Below are 24,745 nucleotides of genomic sequence, written 5' to 3'. Positions count from 1 at the left end.
AAAATACATAATAATATTTTGACTTGTCTTTAAAAACTTTACAAATGGAGTATGATATTTTTTCACATACACACTTTTTGAGGACAAAAAATAGGAGAAAAGTTATAAAAGACATCCAAAAAAGACTCTTATCTTTTTTTCTTTAATTAAATTAACAACAAATAAAAAGATTTTAAAATAAAGGTTTATATATTTTTAAAAAAAACTAATTGAAGATATAATACCATTACCCATTTTGGAAATAGAAATAAAACAAAAGATTTTATGTGAAAGAAAAAAATCTCATGATAATATATGAGAAAATATTGTACTATAACGGACTATAAAGTTTACATTTCTTAAAATTAATAAAATAATATAGAAACAGTAAATTTATTATTGGGGTCTGACCGGACTGAGCTTAGGCCTTGAAATATTAGCCTGAATTTAATTGGGCCTAAATATTTTACCCGAGCCCGTTGAATTTTGCAATATGAAGGTGTCCAAATTTCGAAACCCACCCAAAGTTTGAGCGGGCTCCACCTTTAATTTGGGCAAACGGCAACGTATTATTCCCTCTTTAACCAATTTCAAGCGTGTCTTTTCGCACGTGCGAAAACACTTTCGTCCACAACAGACCTCTCTCATTTGAAGAAGAGATCTGCAATGCTCATTTCCTCTCACTTTTCTCTGCGCTCGAACTCTTCGATCTCGATGCATTTATTTCCCTTGTCCAATCCAATTTCAAAGTTCAGTAGTTAACAATTCATTCAAATTCACAAATCATTGAAAGAGAAGGAGGAAGACAGGGAGAGCTGTGAGGAGATGGCTTTCATGGCTGTTCTTGAATCCGATCTCCGCGCTCTCTCCGCCGAAGCACGCCGCCGCTACCCCTCCTTCAAGGATGCAGCAGAACACGCCATCTTAAAGGTCACAATTCACGTTTGTATACTGCTATTTAGTGGAATTACTGAAAATGTTAGCTTATTTAGTGGCATTTTGGTGTTTTATGCTTGAAACCATTATTTAATGCGTGTTTGGTTGCTGAGAAAAAAAAATTAGAAGAGAAAAGCAATGAAAAATTATTATAATTTGGGTTTTATTTAAATTCGTGGAGTTTTTCTTTTTCTTTTTTTCTCAAACATGAAATTCTACACGAATTTGCCATTAGTTTTATTAAGGAAGCTTTAGTTTAGGTTTTAAACACTTTTGGCATCTGTTTTGAAAGTAAATCAAGCTATGTTCTGGAAATTGAAGGAAGTCTTTGTTTGAGATGATGTTATTAGTATTACTTTAATTTTGGTTAATGAGTATTCTAAGGATTAAAACCACTGTAAAGTTATTGAAGTCTTTAAATCATATGAAATAATGTGGAAGTAATGGTATTAGAGGAGATGTTGTTTTGGTACATTTATTTGTTTTACCGTAGCTGTCAGTGGCTGAGTTTGAAGGTTGTGTTTCTGCAGCTTCGTACGTTGTCAAGTCCCAGTGAAATTTCGCATAATGAAGACATAGTACGGATTTTTTTAATGGCATGTGAGGTTAAAACGGTCAAGCTTAGTGTTATTGGACTTTCCTGTCTACAAAAGCTCATATCTCATGATGCAGTTGCCCCGTCAGTTCTCAATGAGATACTTCCTACATTGAAAGATGTAAGTTTGTTCTTGCATTTGGTATGGACAATAGGTTCATGTTCAATGTAATTTTCAACTTAGTGAAAAAGGGTTGGTTTTTCCCATGAAATCTCACATCTTCATTGCTCTTCATGCAGCATGCTGAAATGCCAGATGAGAGTGTTCAATTAAAGACTTTGCAGACTATATTAATAATATTTCAGTCACGGTTGCATCCTGAAAGTGAGGTAAACAATGCTTACATTCTTGTTTCATTGTCTGCACTAATTTATTCAACGTGTTTTGGTTGAACTGAAGTCAGCAAACGGTCAGACTGAAGTTTATTAACCAATATTTTCTCGAGGGAAGAATCAGCAAGTTTTGGTGTACTTTTCAAATAACTTGATGCATTTGTATTGAATTATTATATCATGTATCGGATTTATATGCATAATCTTGAGCTATGTTGGTCGTGGGAATATATTGAGTATGCTCGGGATAGATGTCTATTGGCTAGTCTGACTAGCAATCAATCTCATTGCAGTTTGAAAGACCAGATAAGTGACATACATATGAATAACGTAAACAGATGCTTTTGCATTTAAGTAGTAATTTCACATTGGAATCATGAAATGCTATGACTCTTCTGAAATGGCTGTACTAATTAATTTGTAAGTCCGGTTTTCTTATGCTTCTCTGTTGACTATAATTATCAGGAGAATATGGCTCAAGCTCTTGGAATCTGTCTTCGACTTCTTGAAAACAATCGATCTTCTGACAGTGTTCGGAAGTAAGTTGCTCTGTAGGTCAAGAGTATTATGAGCAACCTCCCCCTCATAGACTTCCATATTTGCAGTGATGTTTCCCTCCTTTCTGACTGAGCTTATCTTTTTCATCTAAATCCTTTGTCAGTACTGCTGCTGCTACCTTCAGGCAGGCTGTAGCTTTGGTTTTTGACCATGTTGTCCATACTGAGTCTCTTCCAATGGAAAAGTTTGGCTCTGGAAATTATATACTTCGTACAAGCTCAGTTACTGGTGATGTTAGTCGCAGCATGAATAATTCAGAGTATGTTCTTTTTTGGGGATATAGTGCTTGCCTAATAGCTTTTCGTAAAATTCTTACATATGTATGTTTGTCTTGCAAATATTTTTCCCTTTTTGCGTGCGTGTTTGTGTCAATGAGTACTTTTTTATTTGTATCTATGCTCATCTAACTACATACCGTTTGATTTCTAATTTACCTTGTTTAAATATGTGTATGGTATGCTTATGTTCATGCCAACATCTGAGCTAAATCAAGCATTAGCAGGTCATTGGAGCACAACTTTGCTTCTGGAAAGGCGCTGTTGATGAGGGAGACAACAACTAGTGCTGGGAAGCTAGGGCTTCGTTTGCTTGAAGACCTGACAGCTCTTGCTGCAGGTGGATCTGTATGTGCTTTTTTAAACTGTTAGTTATATTTCTATAGCCAGAATTCTTCTCCAGAATCCAAAACTAGTGGATTTTAAGAATGTTTCACTGTGTTAATGGTTCCTTGAACTGCATTTTATCGATAACAATGACAATTCTAGCAGAGCTTCTTATGTGGATTACTTTTTGTTCTTTCTTACAGGCATGTTGGTTACGTGTTAGCTCTCTTCAACGGACATTTGTACTTGATATACTCGAGTAAGATATCTGTCTCTGCCTTTACTTATTCATCTGTTTTAACTTTTAGTCTCTTCAGCATGCTTGTGTTTTGCAGGTTCATTCTATCCAATTATGTGGCTATGTTCAAGATTTTGGTTTCATATGAACAGGTGATTATGGAATAACTTGACTCAAAATTTTCGTTTATATTTTTTCCAAGCATGCTAGTAAGACTTTTATAGTTGTAAAGTTTGCATGGCAACTGAACAGGTCTTGCGGCACCAAATATGTTCACTTTTAATGACTTCATTGCGTACCAACTATGAGGTAGCTTATCTAATCTCTTGCCTATTAGAGCTTCTCCCCTTTTAAGTGCTCTCTTGCGGACAGTTTATTTGCACATACTTTGGTTTTCTGTGTTGAATGTCCATTCAGCTTGAAGGAGAAGTGGGAGAGCCGTATTTTCGTCGCTTGGTCTTGCGATCCGTTGCCCACATTATCAGGCTTTATAGTTCATCCCTTATTACTGAATGTGAGGTATGCTGTATTTATTATATTGTTTCTTTTTCTCAAATGATATGTTGATGTAGGAGAGAAAGTAGAGGTAAAACTGCCAACAATTTAGCAAGTGGTGGGGAAAATATTGTAATTTTAGGGTTTAGGGTGGTAGGAATCCCTGACTAGAGTCTAAGGATTCAATATGGATGAGAAAGACTTAATTTTGATGTTTCTTGAGAGTTGAGGATCCAGTAACTGGGTACCGGAAGTTAGAGCAACAGGTAAAGGGCTTTATAAGTAAGTTAATGTCGTAATAGTTTTAGCATCAAATTCCTTGTTATTCCATTCTTTGTTTCAAATTTCATTTTGCCTTTGTACCTTTGATTTATGCTAAAACTACAAGACCTTATTATTTTTTTTTTAACGTTATGCTCATAGAATTTCACCTCCTTTTTATTTCAACTCCTAATTCCACAAGTCTTATGATATGCAGGTTTTCCTTAGCATGCTAATCAAATTAACTTTTCTTGATCTGCCACTATGGCATCGTATTCTTGTTCTTGAGATCTTAAGGGTAATCTCAACAACCTAGATGCACCATATTTTCCTTTTATGATTTTTTTAGAAATTATTTTTACATTTTAAAATTTAAAATTTGTCTAAACTTTAGATGTGGGAATTGACAGGGGTTTTGTGTAGAAGCGCGGACATTGCGAATCCTTTTCCAAAACTTTGATATGTATGTGCATTTACCCTCCACCTCTGATCTATCCCTGGCAGCATATATGTTTCAAAATGTTGCAAAGGCACTGTTTGTTGTTTCCTCTTTTGTTTTTGTTTTTAGTTGTTTCAGGCTACTGCTTTGAACATAATGTACTCTTATGGACATTGATTTTATTTCATTGCTGATCTAGTGGATATTTACCACTATTAATCCTCAGGATATCACACATTTTTTTTGTGAAGTTCAGGTTAAAATTATGAAAGTATACCCCTTCCCCTATCCATTTCTCAAGAGTCCAATGACGATGCTGCTTCATTAGCCAAGTTTGATATGAATTTAAAAACTTGAACTCATCCTTGATATCCAAGGATACAACTTCCTGCTGTCAGTGGTTATGTTGGTTTGATTTAATTCAAATAGTAATGTGTCATTTGTTCCTATTTTGGGATGTCAACAAAGTTTGATTATATATCCTCTGTCGTCCCTCTGCTTCTTTCTTCCCTAGTTGGTCCATTTTCGTAATTGTATTTTTCTAGAGTAACCTCATGACTTCACCTTGTAGGCATCCGAAGAACACAAATGTCGTGGAGGGTATGATTAAAGCTCTTGCTCGAGTTGTTTCAAGTGTACAGGTGAAATATGATTAATTAATTTTCAATTATGTCAATTCATTTCGTTCACTGTCACAAGGGATGTGATTATCTCTAGGTGTATTTATTTGAAATTGTGTAGTTTGCCTTTGTTTTATTGTTTGTGCGTTTGTGAGGGTGAAATAATTGAATAAATTTGAGCATAGTGTGAGATTGAAATGTCGACATTCTCCATCACTTCAGCGGTGTAATAATTTCTATCTCAAACCTATCATCTGTTGGCTCTGCTGTGACGATATCAACTTGTTTGTCTATTAGCTTTTGATAACCGGATTTTTTTCTTCTTCATTGTAGCTTTTATGTTTAGAAACTTTCAATTTGGGGAGATCAGTAATAGTGCAAATGTGATTTAAGCACATTTTAAGCCCATAACTAACGTAATTTTCTATAAATTAGTTTCTAGAGACAAGTGAAGAGAGCCTGGCAGCAGTTGCAGGGATGTTCAGCAGCAAAGCTAAAGGTAACACTTCCTTTCTTGTTTTAAAAGTTGAATTGGTCATCTTGTCCAATCTCTTTTGGTATTGTTGGCTTATCATAATTTGTTTTACCAGGGTGAACCTGTTGTTCTTTGAGATTTAAATCTTTGTTCATTTGATCAAACAACTTTGGAATTTAAAACAAGCCAAGTCACTGTTTTCCAAGGATGATGCTGTGGTTTGTTTTCCACATTTGTAATTAATAGGAATTAAAATCACTAGAATGTAGAATATTGATTATATAAAATGTTTCTATCTTCATGGCTGGAAGTAGGAAAGAAGATAATTAATGGAATAACCAATGGACAATAACATTGATTGCAAATGTAATTAGTGGCTTTTATGTTTTATTTTGCATAAGCGTCAATGGATTGTTATTACTACAAGATACTTGAGCAGTTACAAGAAATATCACAATTAAAGCAAGAAGAACACATCATCTTGAAAAATCTGGACATGAGGTTTTGTTGGTAGCCAATTCTTTGAAATGCAATACAAATCTACTAGGTCATAAATGGTTTTGTCACACATAGGGCATATCACATAATATATGCAGATAGTGAGTTTTTAGAATTGAGATATGTCCATCTGTTACCTAGAGTTACATGGATTAATGTATCACATGCTTTCCTTATGTCAGTAATGCTTTGATATGTAGACTTATAACCATTTTATAGGGCCATGAATCTCATTAGTTCATCATTTATTGCTGTTCATGATGTACATTACATATTTTGGTTTTTGGGTGGCAGGAATTGAGTGGAGTCTTGACAATGATGCATCAAATGCAGCAGTCCTGGTTGCAAGTGAGGCACATGCTATTTCTTTGGCAATTGAAGGTTTGTTGGGTGTGGTCTTTACTGTAGCGTCACTGACTGATGAAGCAGTGGATGCTGGGGAGGTAAGTGGGAACATTTCTTGTCTTTATATCATGTTATATGCTATGCAAGTTTTACCAAATTTTATATTCTCTTGGTACAATCAGCTTGAATCCCCTAGATGTGATTATGTCCCTTCAGCAAAGTGTAGTGGAAAAACTGCCGTTCTCTGCATTTCTATGGTTGATTCATTGTGGTTGACCATTCTTGATGCTCTGTCCCTTATTTTAGCAAGGTTCGCTGATTTTTTTTTCAATGTAGTCTTCCTTTCTCTATCTGTATCAAGCAAAACCAAGTTTGTGTGTGTTCTAATTCTAATTTATTTTGAAGGTCTCAAGGAGAGGCTATTGTGTTGGAAATTTTAAAGGGGTATCAGGCATTTACTCAGGTAACCTATATTTTTCACATTATGAATCATTAAATGGTTGCTGCCAATTTTGACTGTTGTCTTTTTCAACTCAACTCAGCCTTAATATATACAGGTTGGCTAACTTGTGTTTATAGTTCTTTTAAAAACAGTTGTAGTTGTTTCTACTCATGGTCACATTCTCACTATTATTATTTGTTATTTACAGTAGTGGCTTGAATTTTCTAATGGACACTATTTATTTTAGACCTCTGATAAATAATGATAGTTTCTGATGACAAATTTTCACTATTCCGCAGGCATGTGGAGTTCTTCATGCTGTAGAGCCTTTAAATTCTTTCCTAGCATCCCTTTGCAAATTCACTATCAATTTTCCAAATGAAGTGGAAAGAAGAAGGTATGGCCATAAAAGCCACTAGCATGTCATTCTCATCGTGCTGTAGCATTTATAATTTGCATAATGATTACAATTGTTACTGATTTCTGTAAAGATTGCTTCCCTTTTCTCTTTGGGCAGGGGGTAGGGGTTAATGTACAGTTTGTTTTTGTTTCGAAAGTACTTCCTTACAAAGATAAGTAATGGAAATGCTGCAACAAAGCTCTGGAAAGAAAAGCAAATTAGAGAAACATATTTCTTCATTGTTGCTTAGGAGTGACTTTATTTGCTCTGAAGGTTTGTTGAAATCTAACCTGCTACTATCAAGGTGACTAGTCACAGAGGCCATGAGATGAAAGAGGTCTAATTTGTTTTCTTGGCAACATGGCAGATTAAGCTGTTAGTCTTGCAAATAACACCAAGCCTTGGGAATATGTTTGAAACATAAATATAATAGCTGGATTTTGATGGCCAGAAACACTTGTTCACAGCATTAAAATGTACAGAACTGTATAACTTGAACTAAAAGATATGAACAATACTTTGCTAGCAGATAAAATTACCTACTAATTCCTTGTAAAAGAGAGGCAACATGCAAAATCCCTTGTGCCTTGCATTAATCAGTCAGGATGAAGCTGTCAAATACTCCATGATGTTAATTTCCGAAGACAACTCTCAAGATTGTATGATTTGTATGCTCTTCCATATGTATACAAAAAGTTGACTTTTGGGTTGCTCTGCAAAATAAGCTGGGTACTAACTATTGGCGCATCTAATCTAATATACCTTATTTGGTAGTTTTTACATTTTAGGCGATCTTTGAACATGCTTAATTTGTTGTGTATATCTTTGTAGTTTATCCTTTTAAAGGTTTTACTAGCTCACTGACAGTGCTTAAAATTGAGATTTCAGCACTGTATTACAGTCTCCTGGATCAAAACGTACCGACTTAATTGCTGATCAGAGAGATAGCATTATCCTTACACCAAAGAATGTGCAGGTATTTCTGAATAGTTTTGTGAGTGGTAAAATCTGTTAATAATTTTCCCTTATTTCAGATTATAAAACAGGTTTATTAAGTGCTCATTTGAACTACTTAGTTACTTGGTTCTAATTGCTCTCACGACCCAGGCTTTAAGGACTCTCTTCAATATTGCTCATCGACTACATAATGTGTTGGGCCCATCTTGGGTTTTGGTATGTTGGTCTAGTTTTTATATCTTTCTAAAACCAGGGAGAGTTCAAAATTATGATTGTTTATGAAAAATAAATGTAGGTATTGGAAACTTTGTCTGCTCTGGACAGAGCAATCCATTCTCCACATGCCACCACACAGGTAATTTTGGGACACATTTTTAGGTGTAATTTCCTGATGAAAATTTTGCAGTTTCTTCAATAACATCCTATTCCGTTGTGTTGTTTTTATAAGAAATAAAATTTGTAGTTTCAACTTTCAAGTTTTAAGTTTGAACAGCATTGTACTGTTGGAAAAACCAATAGTTTCCCTATTGCTGATGCCTTCATTTTCCTTATAGACAAAACTTCAATTCAGGAAAATTATTTTTGGGAGTGGTTCATCCAACCCGAAGTTCTGGCCTTTTCATATTTTTCATTCCTGCAGGAAGTCTCCACAGCAGTGCCAAGACTTACAAGAGAATATTCTGGTCAATACAGTGATTTCAGTATTCTCTCTTCTTTAAATTCTCAGGTATTATAAGCAAGTAAAATTTTTTGGTAGTGGGATACATTCTCATTCTTGGGAAACTTTTAGTAAATGAACCTGAGTTTCACTTTTGACAGTTCCTTTTGACTGTATTTTTTATGTGGTCAATGGGACCACATTATGAAGATTATGAAAATTGCAATATAAAAAATGGATGGTGTTCCAGAATATTTGGAACCAACCAATTATTTGTTTTTCTTGCATTTTCACATTTTCTCCCATCTACCTTGTAAATGAATAATAATAAGGTGTGTAATCTAACGTGGCAATTTTTTTTTTCTGCAAAGCTGTTTGAGAGCTCAGCCCTTATGCACATATCTGCTGTTAAGTCGCTTCTTTCTGCACTGTGTCAATTGTCACATCAATGTATGGTTGAGACTTCAAGTGGTTTCGGACCAGCAACAAGTCAGAAAATTGGAAGTATCAGTTTTTCTGTTGAAAGAATGATATCCATCCTTGTCAACAATCTTCACCGTAAGTAGTATGATTTTGCAGACATTTCTTGAAGTTTCATGATTATAAGCTCAGAGATGATATTTTCACATGTTCATGGCTAATTTAATATGCACAAATCTTCCCATGTTCGAAGATTTGAAGTTTTATCTGTTGTCTAAGCTTTATGTTTATTTACCATAAAGAGTGAACTGCCAAAACTTTGGCAATAAGAAGAAAAGGTTGTGACTTGCAGTTAGCTTTAATTTTCAATTGATTTTTTCTTGTACAGGAGTGGAACCATTGTGGGATCAAGTTGTTGGCCACTTTCTTGAGGTGATTGTAATTGGTACTTTTAATAGAATGAGCAGTGCTAGTATCATTTAAAGTTTAGACCTTTCATGACACCAGAAGACTATGCTGCAGCTTGCTGACAATTCTAATCAGCATTTGAGAAACATGGCACTTGATGCATTGGATAAATCAATATGTGCTGTTTTAGGTTCTGAACAGTTTGAAGATCATGCATTGTCCAGATCCAATGAAAATTCTAAGGATGTGAGCTTCTGCCTTTCTATTACTGGTTACACTGTATGATATCGAGGATATATATTTAATGCTGCTTATATTTGGTCTTCTCTCTCTCTCTCTCTCTCTCTCTTTCTCTCTCTCTAGGTAGGAAGTAAGGAAACAGAATTAACATCGCTTGAGTCTGCTGTCATATCTTCTCTGAGGGTCCTATATTCTTCTTCTCAAAGCATTGATGTTCGTGCTGGATCTTTGAAAATTCTTCTGCATGTCTTGGAGGTAATATGCTACTGACAGGAAACTGATTCAATTTTAAGTTTATTAAATGTCACCATGCTCATTGTGTTTAATTATAAACTTTTTCCCCAGAGGTGTGGAGAAAAGTTGCGATACACTTGGCCTAATATACTTGAATTATTGAGGTTTGTCTTTTTCTTTGTTTTTTACTTCCACCTCATTTTTCTGTTTTCCTTCGTTTTTTCAGGTTGGATTTTTTTTCTTTTTCCTTTTATTTTCCTGAAAGGCAGGGGATGGGGGGTGTATATTCTGAGATTTGTGATCATTTACTTTCTCTTTTCTGGTTCTGTTTTATTGGTCATCTCCCTTTATATTTCTCTTTCTTTTAGGTCTGTTGCAGATGCATCTGAAAAGGATCTTGTCACTCTGGGTTTCCAGGTCAGTGAATCTTTGGCTGAGATATGTTGGGGAAATTCCTATTGATCTTTTGAAAGTCTTTCCTTGTTTATGCAAAGCATATACATACGAATATTGTGGTTGATTCTATAAAATAAGTTCAACCTAACTTGTCTTTTTCCATGTAGAGCCTGCGTGTGATCATGAATGATGGACTTGCAACCATACCTCCAAACTGCCTCAATGTGTAAGATACTGGATGAGCAATATTTGTAATTTCTTTATTGGTTTATTTTACAAGCATTGCAATTATTTTGGACTGCAATACTATTATTTAATTGCCCATTGAGGGTAATAAATGTTCATCTGAAAATTGCAGATGTATTGATGTTACTGGAGCATATGGTGCTCAAAAGACTGAGTTAAATATAAGCTTGACTGCAATAGGGCTTTTATGGACTACAACAGACTTTGTTGTGAAGGGATTGTTACATGGGTCATTAGAAGAGAAGGAAAAAGGTTAGAATGCCATTGTATGTCTATCTCATGAATAGTTAAAGTGCATATTATTGTGAGTAGTATTGTTTTACACTCTGCTAGAGTGCTACAGGTATTGTGAAGGTTAATTCTGTTTCAAATAAAGTGGATGGTCAAAAGATTGAAGAGCAGACAGAAAATATATCTAGTGATATAAACGGCCAGTCTCCCTCAATCAATATAGCAGACCGTGATAAATTGATAATCTCTGTTTTCTCATTGCTTCAAAAACTTGGAGATGATGAAAGGCCAGAGGTATAATAACCTTCCTGTTATGATATGTCTATTTTCCTTTCTGTTTCTGCATTTCTCATTCTACACATCAACTATTTTTCTTTTTTTTTTCTTTTGAAAATTCATCAACTATTTTTCTTGCATATCATCCATGGCAAATATGATGTCTTTTATACTACTCTTGGAGATTTATATGATCGTTCACATCAGCTATGTAGCTAGTGGGAAGCTTAACATGGTACTTTGTAATGTTTTCATGAAAAGGAGATACAACTTGCATAAAAATGCTAATATTTTTCGTTTTATGAGAATGCTTAGGATCTGTGCTCTGAGGCTGTTATACAAATGTGGTACTGGTAGTTTCTTAAGAAGCTTAATTTCTCCATAGGAACTTGGTTTTGAAAGATATGTATCTTGTTTAAGGATTGACTAGCTTCTTATGTTAAATTTGAAGTTTAATGAACTAGTTTACTTTGGTGGTTGGATGAGATGCTGTTAGATAGGAAAATTTTATGCTCTTTGACATCCATAATTCCTGTTGCAGTTAACCTTCTTGTTACCTTCTACCTTTGTATTTCAAACCTCTCGAAACCCTCCTATTGTGGTTCATATTGAATTAAGCGATATATTGATTGCTATGAGATATTCAAATCCTTTTAACATGGCTGAGTTTAACATATATTGCAGGTCAGGAATTCAGCTATCAGGACACTCTTTCAAATTCTTGGAGGCCATGGGCAAAAACTTTCAAAAAGCATGTGGGAAGACTGTCTCTGGAATTATGTTTTCCCAACACTAGATCGTGCTTCCCATATGGTAGGGTAATTAGCTGTCAAGGACACCTTAAAACTTATACTTTACTGTGTTAATGGGCTTCAAGGCTTTTCCTTGCAGGCAGCAACTTCATCAAAGGATGAATGGCAAGGGAAAGAACTTGGAATTCGAGGAGGAAAAGCAGTTCACATGCTTATTCATCATAGGTAATATTAAGAATTTTGGCTGCATATTTACATTCTTTCATCTTAATGTCAAACAGTCCTTTCCCTTGCTATATGAACATTCTAATACTTCAAGATAAATGCAGTCGGAACACAGCTCAGAAACAATGGGATGAGACACTTGTACTAGTCCTTGGTGGAATAGCTCGTTTGTTACGCTCTTTCTTTCCTTTCCTCAGTAGCTTAAACAATTTCTGGTCAGGTATGGCTATAATTAGATTCCTTAAATGTGTCTACAATTTAGAATTCTTTCCAGATCTGTTTTTGCTAAGATTTCCTAGAAATGTCACTTATTTCTGCAGGATGGGAATCTTTGCTTCTCTTTGTAAAAGGTAGCATTTTCAATGGTAGTAAAGAGGTTTCTCTTGCAGCAATAAATTGTTTACAGACAACTGTGCTCGGCCATTGCAGCAAGGTGAGCATTTTAAAATTTTTGGAAGTTAGCTAATTTCATTTAATCCCTTTAAAACCCTGTTATAATACTCACTTATGCCACAAAGTGAATTTTTTTCTTGTCAGGGTAACTTGCCAATGCCTTACCTTGTTTCAGTAATTGATGTGTATGAAATTGTTCTTCAAAAATCACCAAACTACAGCGGTACTGCAACTAACAAGGTGAAGCAGGAGGTTTTGCACGGTCTTGGTAATGCATTGTCTTTATACTTTTATCTCAGTTGAATTTATTTACCAAAGAAAGAAAATTGCATGAATAAATTTTCCATGTCAATTACACAATTCATGTCACCTAGTCAGTGAATAATTTGATTGATATGACACTGACAATTGATACAATATTTTGAGCTCCAAACAAGGAACCATGTTTTCGATATGCTTACGCCTTTCTGATTTCTTAAAACTTGATAGGAGAACTGTATGTGCAAGCACAAAGGATGTTTGACGATCTCATGTACACACGGTTGCTTGCAATCATTGGTTTGGAAATCAAGCAGACTGTGACAACTAGTGATAACTGTGAAGCTGAGTTTGTAAGTTTTTTCCTTTGGCCTTTTTCTCCCCTTCTTTTTTATGTTATATTGTGGTTTTTGTTCTCTATTTTCTGTCCATTTTTTCTTGACCCGTGGAATTTTTAAATTTAAATTAAATTAAACCCAGTCTAGAAAAAATGTAACATCTGCTTTTTCTTCTTTATGGACAAAGCTGGTTATACTGTTCAGTAGCTCATAAGGTTCTTGAAAAGAAGAGAGGAGTTTGAAATGTCAAATCAACAACTAGATGTAGCAAAGATCATCAATAATGTGCACTTACTGTGAGTGAAAGCAGCCAAAATTTCCCTTTCCTCCTCTTTGCCAACATCAGCCAAGATCTAAGTTGCATTTAACCTTGATTTTTTATGGGCTGGCCTGGGTTCCTAAGTTGTTTGAGTAATCCTTGTTGTAAATTTCCATGTCTTGTTGAAAAATTATGAATGTTTACATGTTTTTGTTTTCTTTTGACGACTGGCTCTGGCACTGAATTTATCATAATGATGACTATGGTCGTTGTGTTTGCAACTTGCCACTGGCCTTTGAGCCTAATTGGCATTGCCTTGCCTATAAGAATCGAGGGAAGATAGCTGGCCATATCTCATGGCTCACTTTATATGCCAAGCCAAATAATAATCACCATAAGGATAATGATAAATTGATAATAGTTATTCTAATACAGAACCAAAAGCTGCTGTGAACTTATAGAACTCATGCATTCGTTTGAGCTTTTGTGTGGATGAATTTATGCTGCCCTTCTGCAGGGACATGTTCCGCATGTGCTGCGTACTGTGCTGGAAGTCTTGCCAATGTTATGTCCAGCTGAGCACCTTTCTTCAATGTGGCTCATCCTTCTGCGAGAACTCTTACAATATCTTCCAGGTCCGGATTCTCCTCCACAGAGTGAAGAAGAGGAGGCAGGACAAGCCAGCCCTAGTGGCCATATTCCAGGTATAAAAGAGGCTTCATTGCAGTTGATCAGAACTCTTGCCTATTCCTTGATAAACAAGAAGTTTGGAATGTGTATTATTTCTGCAGATGTTCCTGTGAAAATGAAGTATGAGACAGCCAATGGTATTGCTTCTGCCTCTGTCCAAAAGGCTGAAGTTCCGTCTCCAACCTCCAGATCTGCTCCTGGTGCAACAGTTAATATCCCCAGTTATTTATTTGCAGAAAAGCTTATTCCTATTGTGGTAGATCTCATGCTAAAAGCTCCAGCCGTCGAAAAGTATATAATTTTTCCAGAAGTTCTCCAAAGCCTTGGGAGGTATATGATACTTTATTATCTGACGCATAATATGTTCTACTGCAGCTGCACTGCCCATTTACCTGTCTGAAATGGTTGTGGTTTTAACTAATGTATATTCTATATTACTAGGTTTTTTAGTTTGAAAGGGGAAATTAATAAATGTTGCATCTGCTTAATTAATAGAATCTGATGTTGGGTAACTACAGAAACAGCTAGGACAGCCCTTTATATCTATTTCTTTTTTTATATATAGGTACTGAAGTAATATCTTTTAGCTTTTTCAATAAAGATTCGTTTTGTTAGGTCAATGACAACAAGAAGAGACAATCCAGATGGTTCACTTTGGAGGTTAGCTGTTGAAGGCTTCAATCGCATTCTTGTCGATGATGTCAGCAAATTAGCTGTGGAGTGTGATTCAAAAATTAGTAAGCCTGCAAGATTGCGTATATGGAAAGAAGTTGCAGATATCTACGAAATATTCCTTGTGGGTTATTGTGGACGCGCTCTTCCTTCCAATTCCCTCCCAGCTGTCACACTGAAGGATGATGAGTCCCTTGAGATGACCATACTAAACATTCTGGGTGAGAAGATTCTTATGTCACCAATTGATGCCCCTATCGAGGTAAGCAATCTCCTTATCTAAAATATTGTTAGCTTTAGCAGGTTCTGGTAGTCCCATGTTTTGATTTGCTTGGCACCACTTAAATCAGTTTTTCTTTTCGAATAAAGATAGCTATGATGCGTTACTTTGAGGCTCAGAGCAAGCATGGTTCATTTCATCACTTTCCTAATTATTTTGTTTATGTTCTCAGATTCTGCAACGACTCGTTTCCACCTTGGATCGTTGTGCCTCACGCACATGCTCTTTGCCTGTTGAGACTGTGGAACTTATGCCTTTGCACTGTAGTAGATTTTCCTTGACATGCTTACAGACATTATTTTCCCTGAGCAGGTAACAAAAGACAATTTAGTTCCAAATATGTAATTGATACTGCTAATATATTTTCTTCCATACAGCTAGGATAACTTCTGTACTTTATGCCTGAGTTTATAAAACCTGATCACAATCTCATAGGAAAAATGGCATACAATACATGCAGACTTTTCCTATAGAAAGCCCAATTGTATTTAAATGGTTTTTGTCAAAAGAGAAAAATGTCCATATGTCTGGCTTTCCTAGAACATTTTATATTTCATTTATCTGGTAACAAGAACATCATCACATTTCTATCCTCCCTCTGAGCATCCCCTTACCGCTGGAATGAATTGTAGCCTTTCATGTTGTACATTAAGACATCCTTTTTATCATCTCTAGGAAACTATAAACTATATTGTCTCTATTCAAATGTTTTGATCTTTTGTCAACATTCTCCTAGTTTTGATGAAGAAGTGGGTAATTGGAACGTGGCAAGATCTGAGGTCAGCAAAATTGCGATCATGGTACTTGTGACAAGATGTGAATACATCTTGAATAGATTTTTAGTTGATGAAAAGGACATAGGTAAGTATGTTCCCTTTGTAAACAAATTGTCAAATATTAAATTGTTTTGCTTACGTACACTTACTGCCCCAGAGTATGAACTCCTAAACTTTGATCGACTTACCTACAGGTGATCATCCTCTACCAACAGCAAGACTTGAAGAAGTAATATTTGTCCTTCAGGAACTGGCTTGTCTGGTGATTCACTTAGACACTGCATCTGTACTTCCTCTACATCCACATTTGAAATATGGCCTAGCAGAAGGGAAACTTGACAAGCGACCACATCTGCTTGTTCTTTTTCCCTCCTTCTGTGAACTTATTACATCAAGGTGCGTAATAGTATATTTATGCAAAATTTTGATGCTGCTTCAAATTACAGCATTTTCAATGGAACACAGAGCCATTACTTGCGATCAATCTTACTTCTCCATTTAACAATTTTCTTTGTTCGTAATTCTAATTACTAAACCAAACACCAATCCTTTTGGATGGCAGGGAAGCCAGAGTGAGAGAGCTGGTACAAGTTTTGCTCAAACTCATTGCAAAGGAACTGACATTAGAAAAGGTTATCACAGGCTGTTGATACACATAAACATCTGTTTTTTTGATAAAATACAGTACCAAGTCGTACTCTTACGTCCTTGTTTATTTGAGGTTCAAATAGGTTCATCTTGCCCTCTATTTTTGTAGTGTTATTATCTTATTATATTAGTTTGTGTACATTATAGGAAGAAGGCCAGTTTTGTTGTATTCAAAGTAGTTACCTCAGGATCATTTTTGTGAATAATATGAGTAAAAAGGCCAGGATCAATTACAACATTTTTGTTTCTTTGATTTTGTGTACAAAACGTGTAAAATTCTATTGATTTGACTGTATAACATCTCCCTTTTGTTTGGGTTATTTTCTTCCTTTTCATACGTGCGACTGCTCCTTGCATACCACTGCCTCCAAAATCCCAGCCTAGATGGTATGCTTTCTAAACTTCCTTTAGTTTCTTGGTGAAGAATAATCTCAACTATTGAAGCAATCTGCAAGAAAGTGTCCCTTTATGATTTGAACCTGGAAGTGCTAATATCAATTCTTTCAATTGATACCCTGCCTGCCACGTTCAGGATCCTGAAGGAAGCCCGAGAAATGGGAAGAAAGAGTCTGAACTCTAGAGCAACCTCTCGAGTTTCACCAAGTTATTTTATTTCAATTTCAAGAAAGTGAGTACAGAGATTGAACGCTCATAGCAGATTCAACAACTCAAACTCAAGCAATGAAAGCAAAGCCTGGCAAAGTTCGTAGTTACATGTACATGGTGCTATAATATAGGTTTCATTTATGACTCTGGTTGAGCCTAGCAGCTGCAGCCACAGAAGCTGCCACGCCTGCCGGATGTGTGGTCAGGTTAGGGTCATTCCTCATCTCTGCACCCGTCACCCCTTCTGCATCTCTCCGTGTTGCTGGCTTATCCGAAGGTAACTTTGCCGTTGCATTCTGCAAAAGGGAATAAGAGCATAAGTTATAGTTATAATCACCGTTTTATGTATTTGCAATGCATCTTCCACTAGGAACGATTAAAAGTACTACTTACTGAGAGAATATCACCCAATTTGGTCTTGTCCTCGTCTCTAGTTGCCCTAGCGTTGAGGGTGGCAGCTGACTGAGCAGCAGCGGCGACGCCACCAGGCATTATGGAGGTACGACCCGTGGCTCTCACTTCCGCCGCCTGAATTGCAGCAGCATCACTCCATTCCACCGGCTTCTTTCCGGCTGTAAGGGCGGTGGCTTCAAGTGCTTCACCGATGGTTATTGCATCACCAGTACTGCTACCCTGTTGAGAAGCGGAGAATTGCCCAGAAGAAAATGGAGCTGCCTGGCCATATTGTCCGACAACCTGCTTGGCACATGCACAAAATTAATCCTAAATATGTAGCTAACTTTGTAATAAGAAAGACATTAGTATGATGAAAAACCCCTTTATTAATCCAACGGCTGCAACTGACCTCATCACCAACGGACTCTGTGATCACACGTTTTCCTGGAAGTTCTGTCTCTTTAATCGTAACACCGGATTCAGCGTTGAGATCTTCGTGGCATACAAATCCAGCACCCTCATTCTGCATCGCAGCAGACTGCATGGCTGAAGCTGCATAACCCTTGGGGTTGTGGCCAAGCATGGCGTTCTCCGCCGTCTGCATCATGGCTGCATCCTTAGGCGCCACCGGCATCTCCGCTTTCTCACCTTGTGCGGGGAACACATCCCCGTATTTGATCGGTTCTTGTAGCTTCTCAGGCTGTTGCTGGCTCATTTCGTTAACGATTTAATCTATACTTTTTATGCTTTTAGGGTTACGAGAGTTGTTTCAGAAAGAATTTGATTTTTATACGTGCATGAAACATGCAAGACTTGGACACGTTTGTTTCGGGAGTGAAACGCGGCTGGGAAATAGAGAGACGGTTTGGGTGTCGGAAAGCACAGGTGGTGCGATTTTGGGTATTCAAGTTTGGGAAGATAGACAAATGGTGTTTTCCCATAGATATAAGAGGACTTGGTCTGACCCTCTGAGCCGTTGGATGGCCAAAGAAGTATTAATGTCCTTTCCAAATAAAAATACTTCCAAGTGATATTCATTTATAAAATTTTATCGAATTTATATTAAAATTTTTAAAAATTATAATTAATCATTTAATTTTTAATATAAAAATTAAAATTAAATTTGTAATATAAAAAAATAGTATTAAGTGTTTAAAATATTAAAAAATTCATTTTAAAATATCTCAAAAAGAAAACTAAATGAAAAAATAAGACAAAGAGAATATATATTCTTACAAGTACATTACAACATCAATAATATTGTAATATTCTATAAAATATGTACAATGACCGTAATATTACCGACCTGTTTAAACATGAGATGAGCGAAAGGAGTGAGGTGACGAAGAAGAGAAAAAAAAAATTGAAAAGTTGAAAATACCTTTCAAACATATTAAAATACCAAAGATAGATGTTAAGTATAAAAAGTATATTTAAGTAAGATTCATTATACTTTAGATTATTTAATAATTATATATAATATCATTGTTGCTTTTTTATATTATTTACTTATATTACTAATTTTAATAATAAAAATAAAAAATAGATAATGCAAAAAATTAATAAAAGGACTTTTAATTTTTGAGTTAGGCTTAGGTTAAAATCTTAAATCCAATCTTAAAATCATTTTTCATATTTTAACACGATATTTATATATATATATTACTATTTAGAGTCAAAACAACGATTAACAAAAAAAATCAACCAACATTATTAATCTAAATAAAAATTATAAATCGTTAATAACAAAATCATTGAAGAAACTTAAAAATTACAAATACAAAAATAATTGAAAAAAAAACAAAAAAGCAAAAGATAAAAATTAAAAAAAATGGGAAGAAAATGAGGCTTTATCAATTTTAAGAGAATTCATAAGGTTTAGGGAAAAGAAGAGATTAGGGTTAAAAGGGAGAGAGATGGGCTATCAAATGAGAGAGAAAGAAAACAAATTTGTGAAAGGGAACATGTGATCATAAATGATTAAAATTATAATAATCCTAAAATAATAAAAAAATAAAAAATCAAATATATCATTTTAATGAATTAATTTATATTTTAAAAGTAAAAAAAAAACACAATTGATACTTTATAATATGAAAATTTTAATAAAATTGAAACACTCAAAAAATTCTTTAAAAATGTATCTGTACTTTAAAATAATTATATTTGATTTATTATTATTTATTATTTTTTACAATTTAAAATTATTTTTTTATTATTATTTATAAAAAAATTTATTTGACATTAATTTTTCATAAATATTTGAAAAAGAGAAGTTAACCCCGCACGAAGCTTATCCATAACTCGGACATTTCTATCCTCAAGCCCAAACAAGCCCTCTTCGTTCACATAAAATCTTAGGGTTTTAGTTTTCAGTTCTTAGACACACGCGCGGATACAAGGCTCAAAGACAAACGGAGAAAGGAAGATAGAAATCAATGGAAACAAAAAAACTAACAGCGGAATCAACTCTCATATGCCAAGAAGGAATAGGCTTAATCCTCTCGCGATGGTGGGCTCTCACCGCCGCCGTCGAAAACGAGTGGGGCGGCCGTGACTCCCGGGGCAAAGCCAACATTCTCTACTCCGACGTCATCTCCTTCTTCACCGATACCAAAAGAGGTCACCTTTTAATTTTTATCTATATTTAGAAATTAGTCTCTTTTTTTTTATTATTTTCGAAATGTTGTTTGAATTAAATTTGATTCTTTTATTTTGATTTTTAATTTCTCAGCTGAGCCGCTTTATATAGATGATTTAGAGAATATTCTCCATGAAGGCTTGCTTAGTCTTAATACAGATGTTGATGATGGCAGCATTGAGGAGGTATTTTCAATTTTCCATTTTTATCTTGCCTTCACTTGAGGATATTTACTTCAATTCAATCTTTATTTTAGGTAGTCTAATTGTGGTGAATTTCGTAAAAATTCTGTAAATTGTGCCTTAGCCATCAACCTAATTGCATTGATTCACTGTAATTTGATAAAAAAATGGAGCATGAATGCTCCTTTTCTTTTTTCGGATGGAAATGTAAACATAAAGGAGAGTATTTGTTGTATAGATTTGTGAATATTCGAGACGTAATCAACATTTTAGGTTCAAATTTAGTGTCTAAATTAAGTTTAATAACATTTTGAACCGTTTGTATCATTATTTTCATTGTTATGTGTAGTTGCATTTGTTTATCATGCAATTTTTAATTGTCATTGAATGTGCATAACCATGTCCGACACGTCTTGAACGGTTTAAATTAATTTAGTTAATTACTAAAAGCATGACATACCTGTGTCCAACACTGGGATTAGAGTACATGTAACATAGTAGTTAGTATTGGATATATTTTTGAAAGGTGCGGATTTCTGCTATTTTTTGCTACATGAGAGATAATTCAATTTCTTTGACTCTTTGCAGGTGGCAGAGAAGTTAATGATTATGCATGAAGAATGTTTGGAAGGTAATTATCAGTCTGTTGAAAAACTGAGGACAACTAATCCTCCGCCAGTTGCTCATGTCAGACCGGTAATTTCTTGTTTAAACCCTTTATGCCTATTAATATGTTTCTTGATGAATATAATGTACCATGTGCTACTGTCTCTGTTGGATTTTTCTTCCTGCTTTACCTTGCTTCTTTGGGTTTTTGTTTTTGATGCTTAGTTGCTACATTGGCACGATACAAAAGTTGCATTACAAATCATATGAAAAAGAATTCTCAGGTGGTGTAAGAAACTCTTATAGGGTGTGAGATACCAATTAGCGTCTGAGCCTTTAAGCAAGTAAATCACCATCTTTCACTTTCGGTTTTATTCGTGAGCTCTGGTTATTTTATCCTTGTGTGGTTCAGTTATACTCAGTAGGAAGGCTAGGATATTATGTAATTGTAAACTTGATAGAAAATTAATAAAATGGGGGGAAAAGGGAGAAAAAAACATTATCCATACTTCATGCTTTTGGGGTTTCCTTCAACTCTGCATCTTCCAATCCTCTTTCCGTTGATATTTTGCTGTTCAAAAGGTTCCAACAAACACAAAGAAAAGGCAGAGTACTCCTTAAAATTGTTGCAGATGTGAATAGAAACATTAGCTTTCTTCCTTATAATGGATCGTATTAATCTGAAATGGAATGGTTTATACTGGACGCCAAGGAAAAATGTTCTTTATGACATCTCATAAAATTGTAACTCCGATTGGATTGTAGAACTATTAAAAAGGCTGCGCATACTGTTTTCATAATCTCGTTTTTTACATGGAGAAAAGTTACAGAAACTATGGTCATTTTATTCTTACCTGGTGGATTCCTTGCTAACTATGTATTAAATATTACCAAATTATTGTAGATGAAGATTTAGGAGTTGAAATGGTTTCCTTATTAATTTTCTTCTTATGCATCCATATTTTATGTTAGTCTACTGAGGAAGATGAGGATGATGACAATGAAGAAGGCGATAGCATGGATGCTGAAACAAACATGATGGTCGATGTTCCAAACTCTCATTCAAGTTTGAATCCAGTCAGTATGCCAACTGATGAGCCAAGGCCAAACCAGGCAGCTGAAGCAGCAGACGGTTGGGTGGTAGTCTCTTCCAGAAGAAACAAGGGAAGAAGGAATTAGGCTGTATCTTCAAGTACCCCCCTGTTTGGTGGTATATATAAATGTTTTTCAAGACATTTTTGGTGTGCTAATTATTAGTTTTTGTAATTCATTTTTAATATCATATTGAAAGAAGGTTACCGATGCCTTATTACCAGTTCAAGTGGATATGATTTTTTGGATTGGATTTTGTTTTCACCCCAATTTGAGAACTTATTAAGTCTCAAACCTACATAACCCCTTTTATTTCTCCACATGTTCCTGAATTGGGTTAAAGACCATTGAGTGAAATTTAGTATGAATTTGGGCATACTGATGACTCGACTGATTATAACTTTCCTGGCCTACATTTTCTGAACTTACTAAGCAGATGAACCCTATTTTGGCCAGGATGATAGGCATGCTATTACTATCTTATTTCTTGAAGTTAAAATACACTCAAGAAGTGCAACCTTTATACCGAAGATTATGATTCATCCCTAACTCCTCTCCTTATTGTATGATCATCAAAATTAGTTAAAATATAGTTCATCTCTTGATCAACTTCACTCTAAACCAACTCCCTCCTCTCCCTCACACCAGCAACTTCAACCAAATCCCCTCCTCTCTATTTCCTTCACCTAATAGCCACCAACATGATCAAATCCCTTCTCTGTTCACTCTCATTTTCCTATTTCTTCTCCCTAGTAACATCCCAAGTCCCTCCATTGAACCCCGCCGGCCGCCAAGGTGCATGGCAGCTATTACATGCAAGTGTGGGGATATCTGCCATGCATATGCAACTTTTGCATAACAACAAGGTTATCATCTTTGACCGCACTGATTTTGGCCCTTCCAATCTTTCCCTCCCCAGTGGCCTTTGCCGGATTGATCCTTCCGACACTGTGCTTCAAACTGACTGCACGGCTCACTCAATCCTATATGATATCAGCACCAATGCATTTCGTCCCTTGATGGTTCAAACTGATACTTGGTGCTCTTCTGGTGCAGTTCTCCCTAATGGAACTCTTGTTCAAACCGGTGGCTACAATGATGGTGATCGCAATATTCGAACTTTCACTCCTTGTACCGATGAATACTGCGATTGGATTGAGTTCCCGCAGTCTTTACTGCAACGAAGATGGTATGCTAGTAACCAAATTTTACCAGATGGTCGAATAATAATTGTTGGTGGGAGACGACAGTTCAATTATGAGTTTTATCCTCAAAATATTGAAGGCAAGTCCTCAGGTTCAAGTACTGATCATATCTTTGGGCTGAATTTTTTGAGAGAGACAAACGATTATCAAATGGAGAACAATTTGTATCCATTTTTGCACCTTCTTCCAGATGGAAACTTGTTCATTTTCGCTAACACGAGATCAATATTGCTTGATTATAATCAAAACAGAGTAGTGAAAGAGTTCCCTCAGATACCTGGTGGCGATCCACGAAATTACCCTAGCTCAGGATCATCTGTTTTGCTCCCTTTGGATGATCAAAACGAGGCCATCGAACCCGAAATCATGGTGTGCGGAGGTGCACCGAAGGGTTCATTTACGCAAGCCACGCAAGGGAATTTCATACGTGCAACATCCACATGCGGGAGGCTCAAGGTTTCCCATGCAAACCCTAGTTGGGTCATGGAAGACATGCCAGTGCCTCGAGTCATGGGTGACATGATACTTTTGCCGTCCGGCGACGTGATGATAATCAACGGCGCAGAAATGGGTACCGCTGGATGGGAATTAGGCCGTGGTCCGGTCACCAGGCCGATCATTTACCGCCCGTCCAACGACGGCCCTGACTGGCGTTTCTCAGTGTTGTCACCATCTGCGAGACCAAGATTGTACCATTCATCAGCCGCACTATTAACCGATGGGCGTATACTAGTTGGTGGCAGCAACCCCCATGTTTTCTACAACTTCACAAACGTTGAGTTCCCTACTGATTTAAGCCTGGAATCTTTTTCGCCACCATACTTATCCCCAGAGTATGATCCAATCAGGCCTCAAATTTTGTCCTTAGATGAGAAAATAAAGTATGGCAAGTCCTTCTGGCTGAGTTTTAGTGTGAAAGATTATCTAACAGCTAGTGTTTTGTCTGTGAGGATTGTTGCACCATCATTCACAACACATTCTTTTGCAATGAATCAAAGGATGGTAGTGTTGAAGATTGTTGGTGTGACAACCCTTCTTCCGCCGGCGCCCTGTGCTTACGGTTTAAGCATGGTCGGGCCGTCGACGGCAGAGATTGCTCCACCGGGATACTATCTGTTGTTTGTGCTGCATGCTGGTATACCAAGTTCAGGGATGTGGGTGAAGATAGAGTGATGGGAATTAATTACTAGTTTTGCTAGGGATATAGGTACCTAACTAGCTCTCCTATGTTTATATGTAAAGTACCCAAAACTATAAAAATAGTTGAGTTTTTGTTACATTAATTTATCATGTGAAAAATAAATATAAGAAGTGAATATTTTGGTCCTTTGCTGCTAAAGAAATCCAAATCGAAATATAAATTAATCTAAATTTATCGTTCAGCCGTTCGGATTAATTATAGATAAATATAAAATAATATATATTTACATAAAAATTTTAAATT

At 35.8% G+C, this 24,745-nt stretch overlaps 4 protein-coding genes across 7 annotated transcripts; 3 read left to right on the top strand and 1 right to left on the bottom strand.

Moving 5' to 3' along the window:
- The first annotated feature begins 603 nt into the window (after positions 1-603).
- Positions 604-16,897, top strand: LOC110414593 (ARM repeat superfamily protein). 4 transcript variants are annotated; one of them, XM_021425851.1, is made up of 44 exons: positions 604-909; positions 1,446-1,631; positions 1,751-1,840; positions 2,309-2,382; positions 2,505-2,660; positions 2,904-3,024; positions 3,207-3,262; positions 3,339-3,393; positions 3,494-3,550; positions 3,659-3,760; positions 4,215-4,295; positions 4,408-4,460; positions 5,008-5,077; positions 5,492-5,555; positions 6,324-6,472; positions 6,557-6,684; positions 6,780-6,837; positions 7,116-7,213; positions 8,105-8,192; positions 8,324-8,389; positions 8,469-8,528; positions 8,814-8,900; positions 9,203-9,389; positions 9,640-9,683; positions 9,774-9,905; positions 10,023-10,154; positions 10,245-10,297; positions 10,502-10,550; positions 10,697-10,755; positions 10,888-11,027; positions 11,119-11,300; positions 11,967-12,095; positions 12,174-12,259; positions 12,364-12,479; positions 12,580-12,692; positions 12,797-12,920; positions 13,142-13,263; positions 14,025-14,211; positions 14,299-14,527; positions 14,813-15,131; positions 15,322-15,461; positions 15,886-16,010; positions 16,120-16,321; positions 16,488-16,897. In XM_021425851.1, the coding sequence occupies exons 1-44, from the start codon at positions 805-807 to the stop codon at positions 16,573-16,575; spliced, it is 4,962 nt and encodes a 1,653-aa protein (XP_021281526.1). In that variant the 5' UTR covers positions 604-804; the 3' UTR covers positions 16,576-16,897. The 4 variants fall into 4 exon arrangements, with proteins under 4 accessions (XP_021281526.1, XP_021281525.1, XP_021281523.1 ...); XM_021425850.1 differs by having other exon boundaries at positions 2,901-3,024; XM_021425848.1 differs by having other exon boundaries at positions 2,895-3,024.
- A 124-nt stretch (positions 16,898-17,021) lies between these two features.
- Positions 17,022-18,551, bottom strand: LOC110414596 (Seed maturation protein). Its single transcript, XM_021425855.2, has 3 exons — positions 17,985-18,551; positions 17,573-17,875; positions 17,022-17,475 (listed from the first exon to the last, which is right to left on the bottom strand). Exons 1-3 carry the CDS (start codon positions 18,288-18,290, stop codon positions 17,314-17,316), a joined length of 771 nt encoding a protein of 256 aa, XP_021281530.1. The 5' UTR covers positions 18,291-18,551; the 3' UTR covers positions 17,022-17,313.
- Positions 18,552-19,938: 1,387 nt separating this feature from the next.
- On the top strand, positions 19,939-22,390 carry LOC110414597 (Pre-rRNA-processing protein TSR2, conserved region). Its single transcript, XM_021425856.2, has 4 exons — positions 19,939-20,197; positions 20,310-20,401; positions 20,987-21,094; positions 21,977-22,390. The coding sequence occupies exons 1-4, from the start codon at positions 20,014-20,016 to the stop codon at positions 22,181-22,183; spliced, it is 591 nt and encodes a 196-aa protein (XP_021281531.1). The 5' UTR covers positions 19,939-20,013; the 3' UTR covers positions 22,184-22,390.
- A 407-nt stretch (positions 22,391-22,797) lies between these two features.
- LOC110414594 (glyoxal oxidase-related protein) lies at positions 22,798-24,474 on the top strand. Its single transcript, XM_021425854.1, has one exon. It carries the CDS (start codon positions 22,798-22,800, stop codon positions 24,472-24,474), a length of 1,677 nt encoding a protein of 558 aa, XP_021281529.1.
- The last annotated feature ends 271 nt before the right edge of the window (positions 24,475-24,745 follow it).

Source organism: Theobroma umbraticum, unplaced genomic scaffold (assembly GCF_002168275.2).
Source record: "Theobroma umbraticum cultivar Fairchild unplaced genomic scaffold, ASM216827v3 scaffold_147.0, whole genome shotgun sequence".
NCBI classification, from domain to species: domain Eukaryota; kingdom Viridiplantae; phylum Streptophyta; class Magnoliopsida; order Malvales; family Malvaceae; genus Theobroma; species Theobroma umbraticum.
Note: the sequence above shows the minus strand (reverse complement) of the source record. Positions and strands in the feature narration are given on the sequence as shown.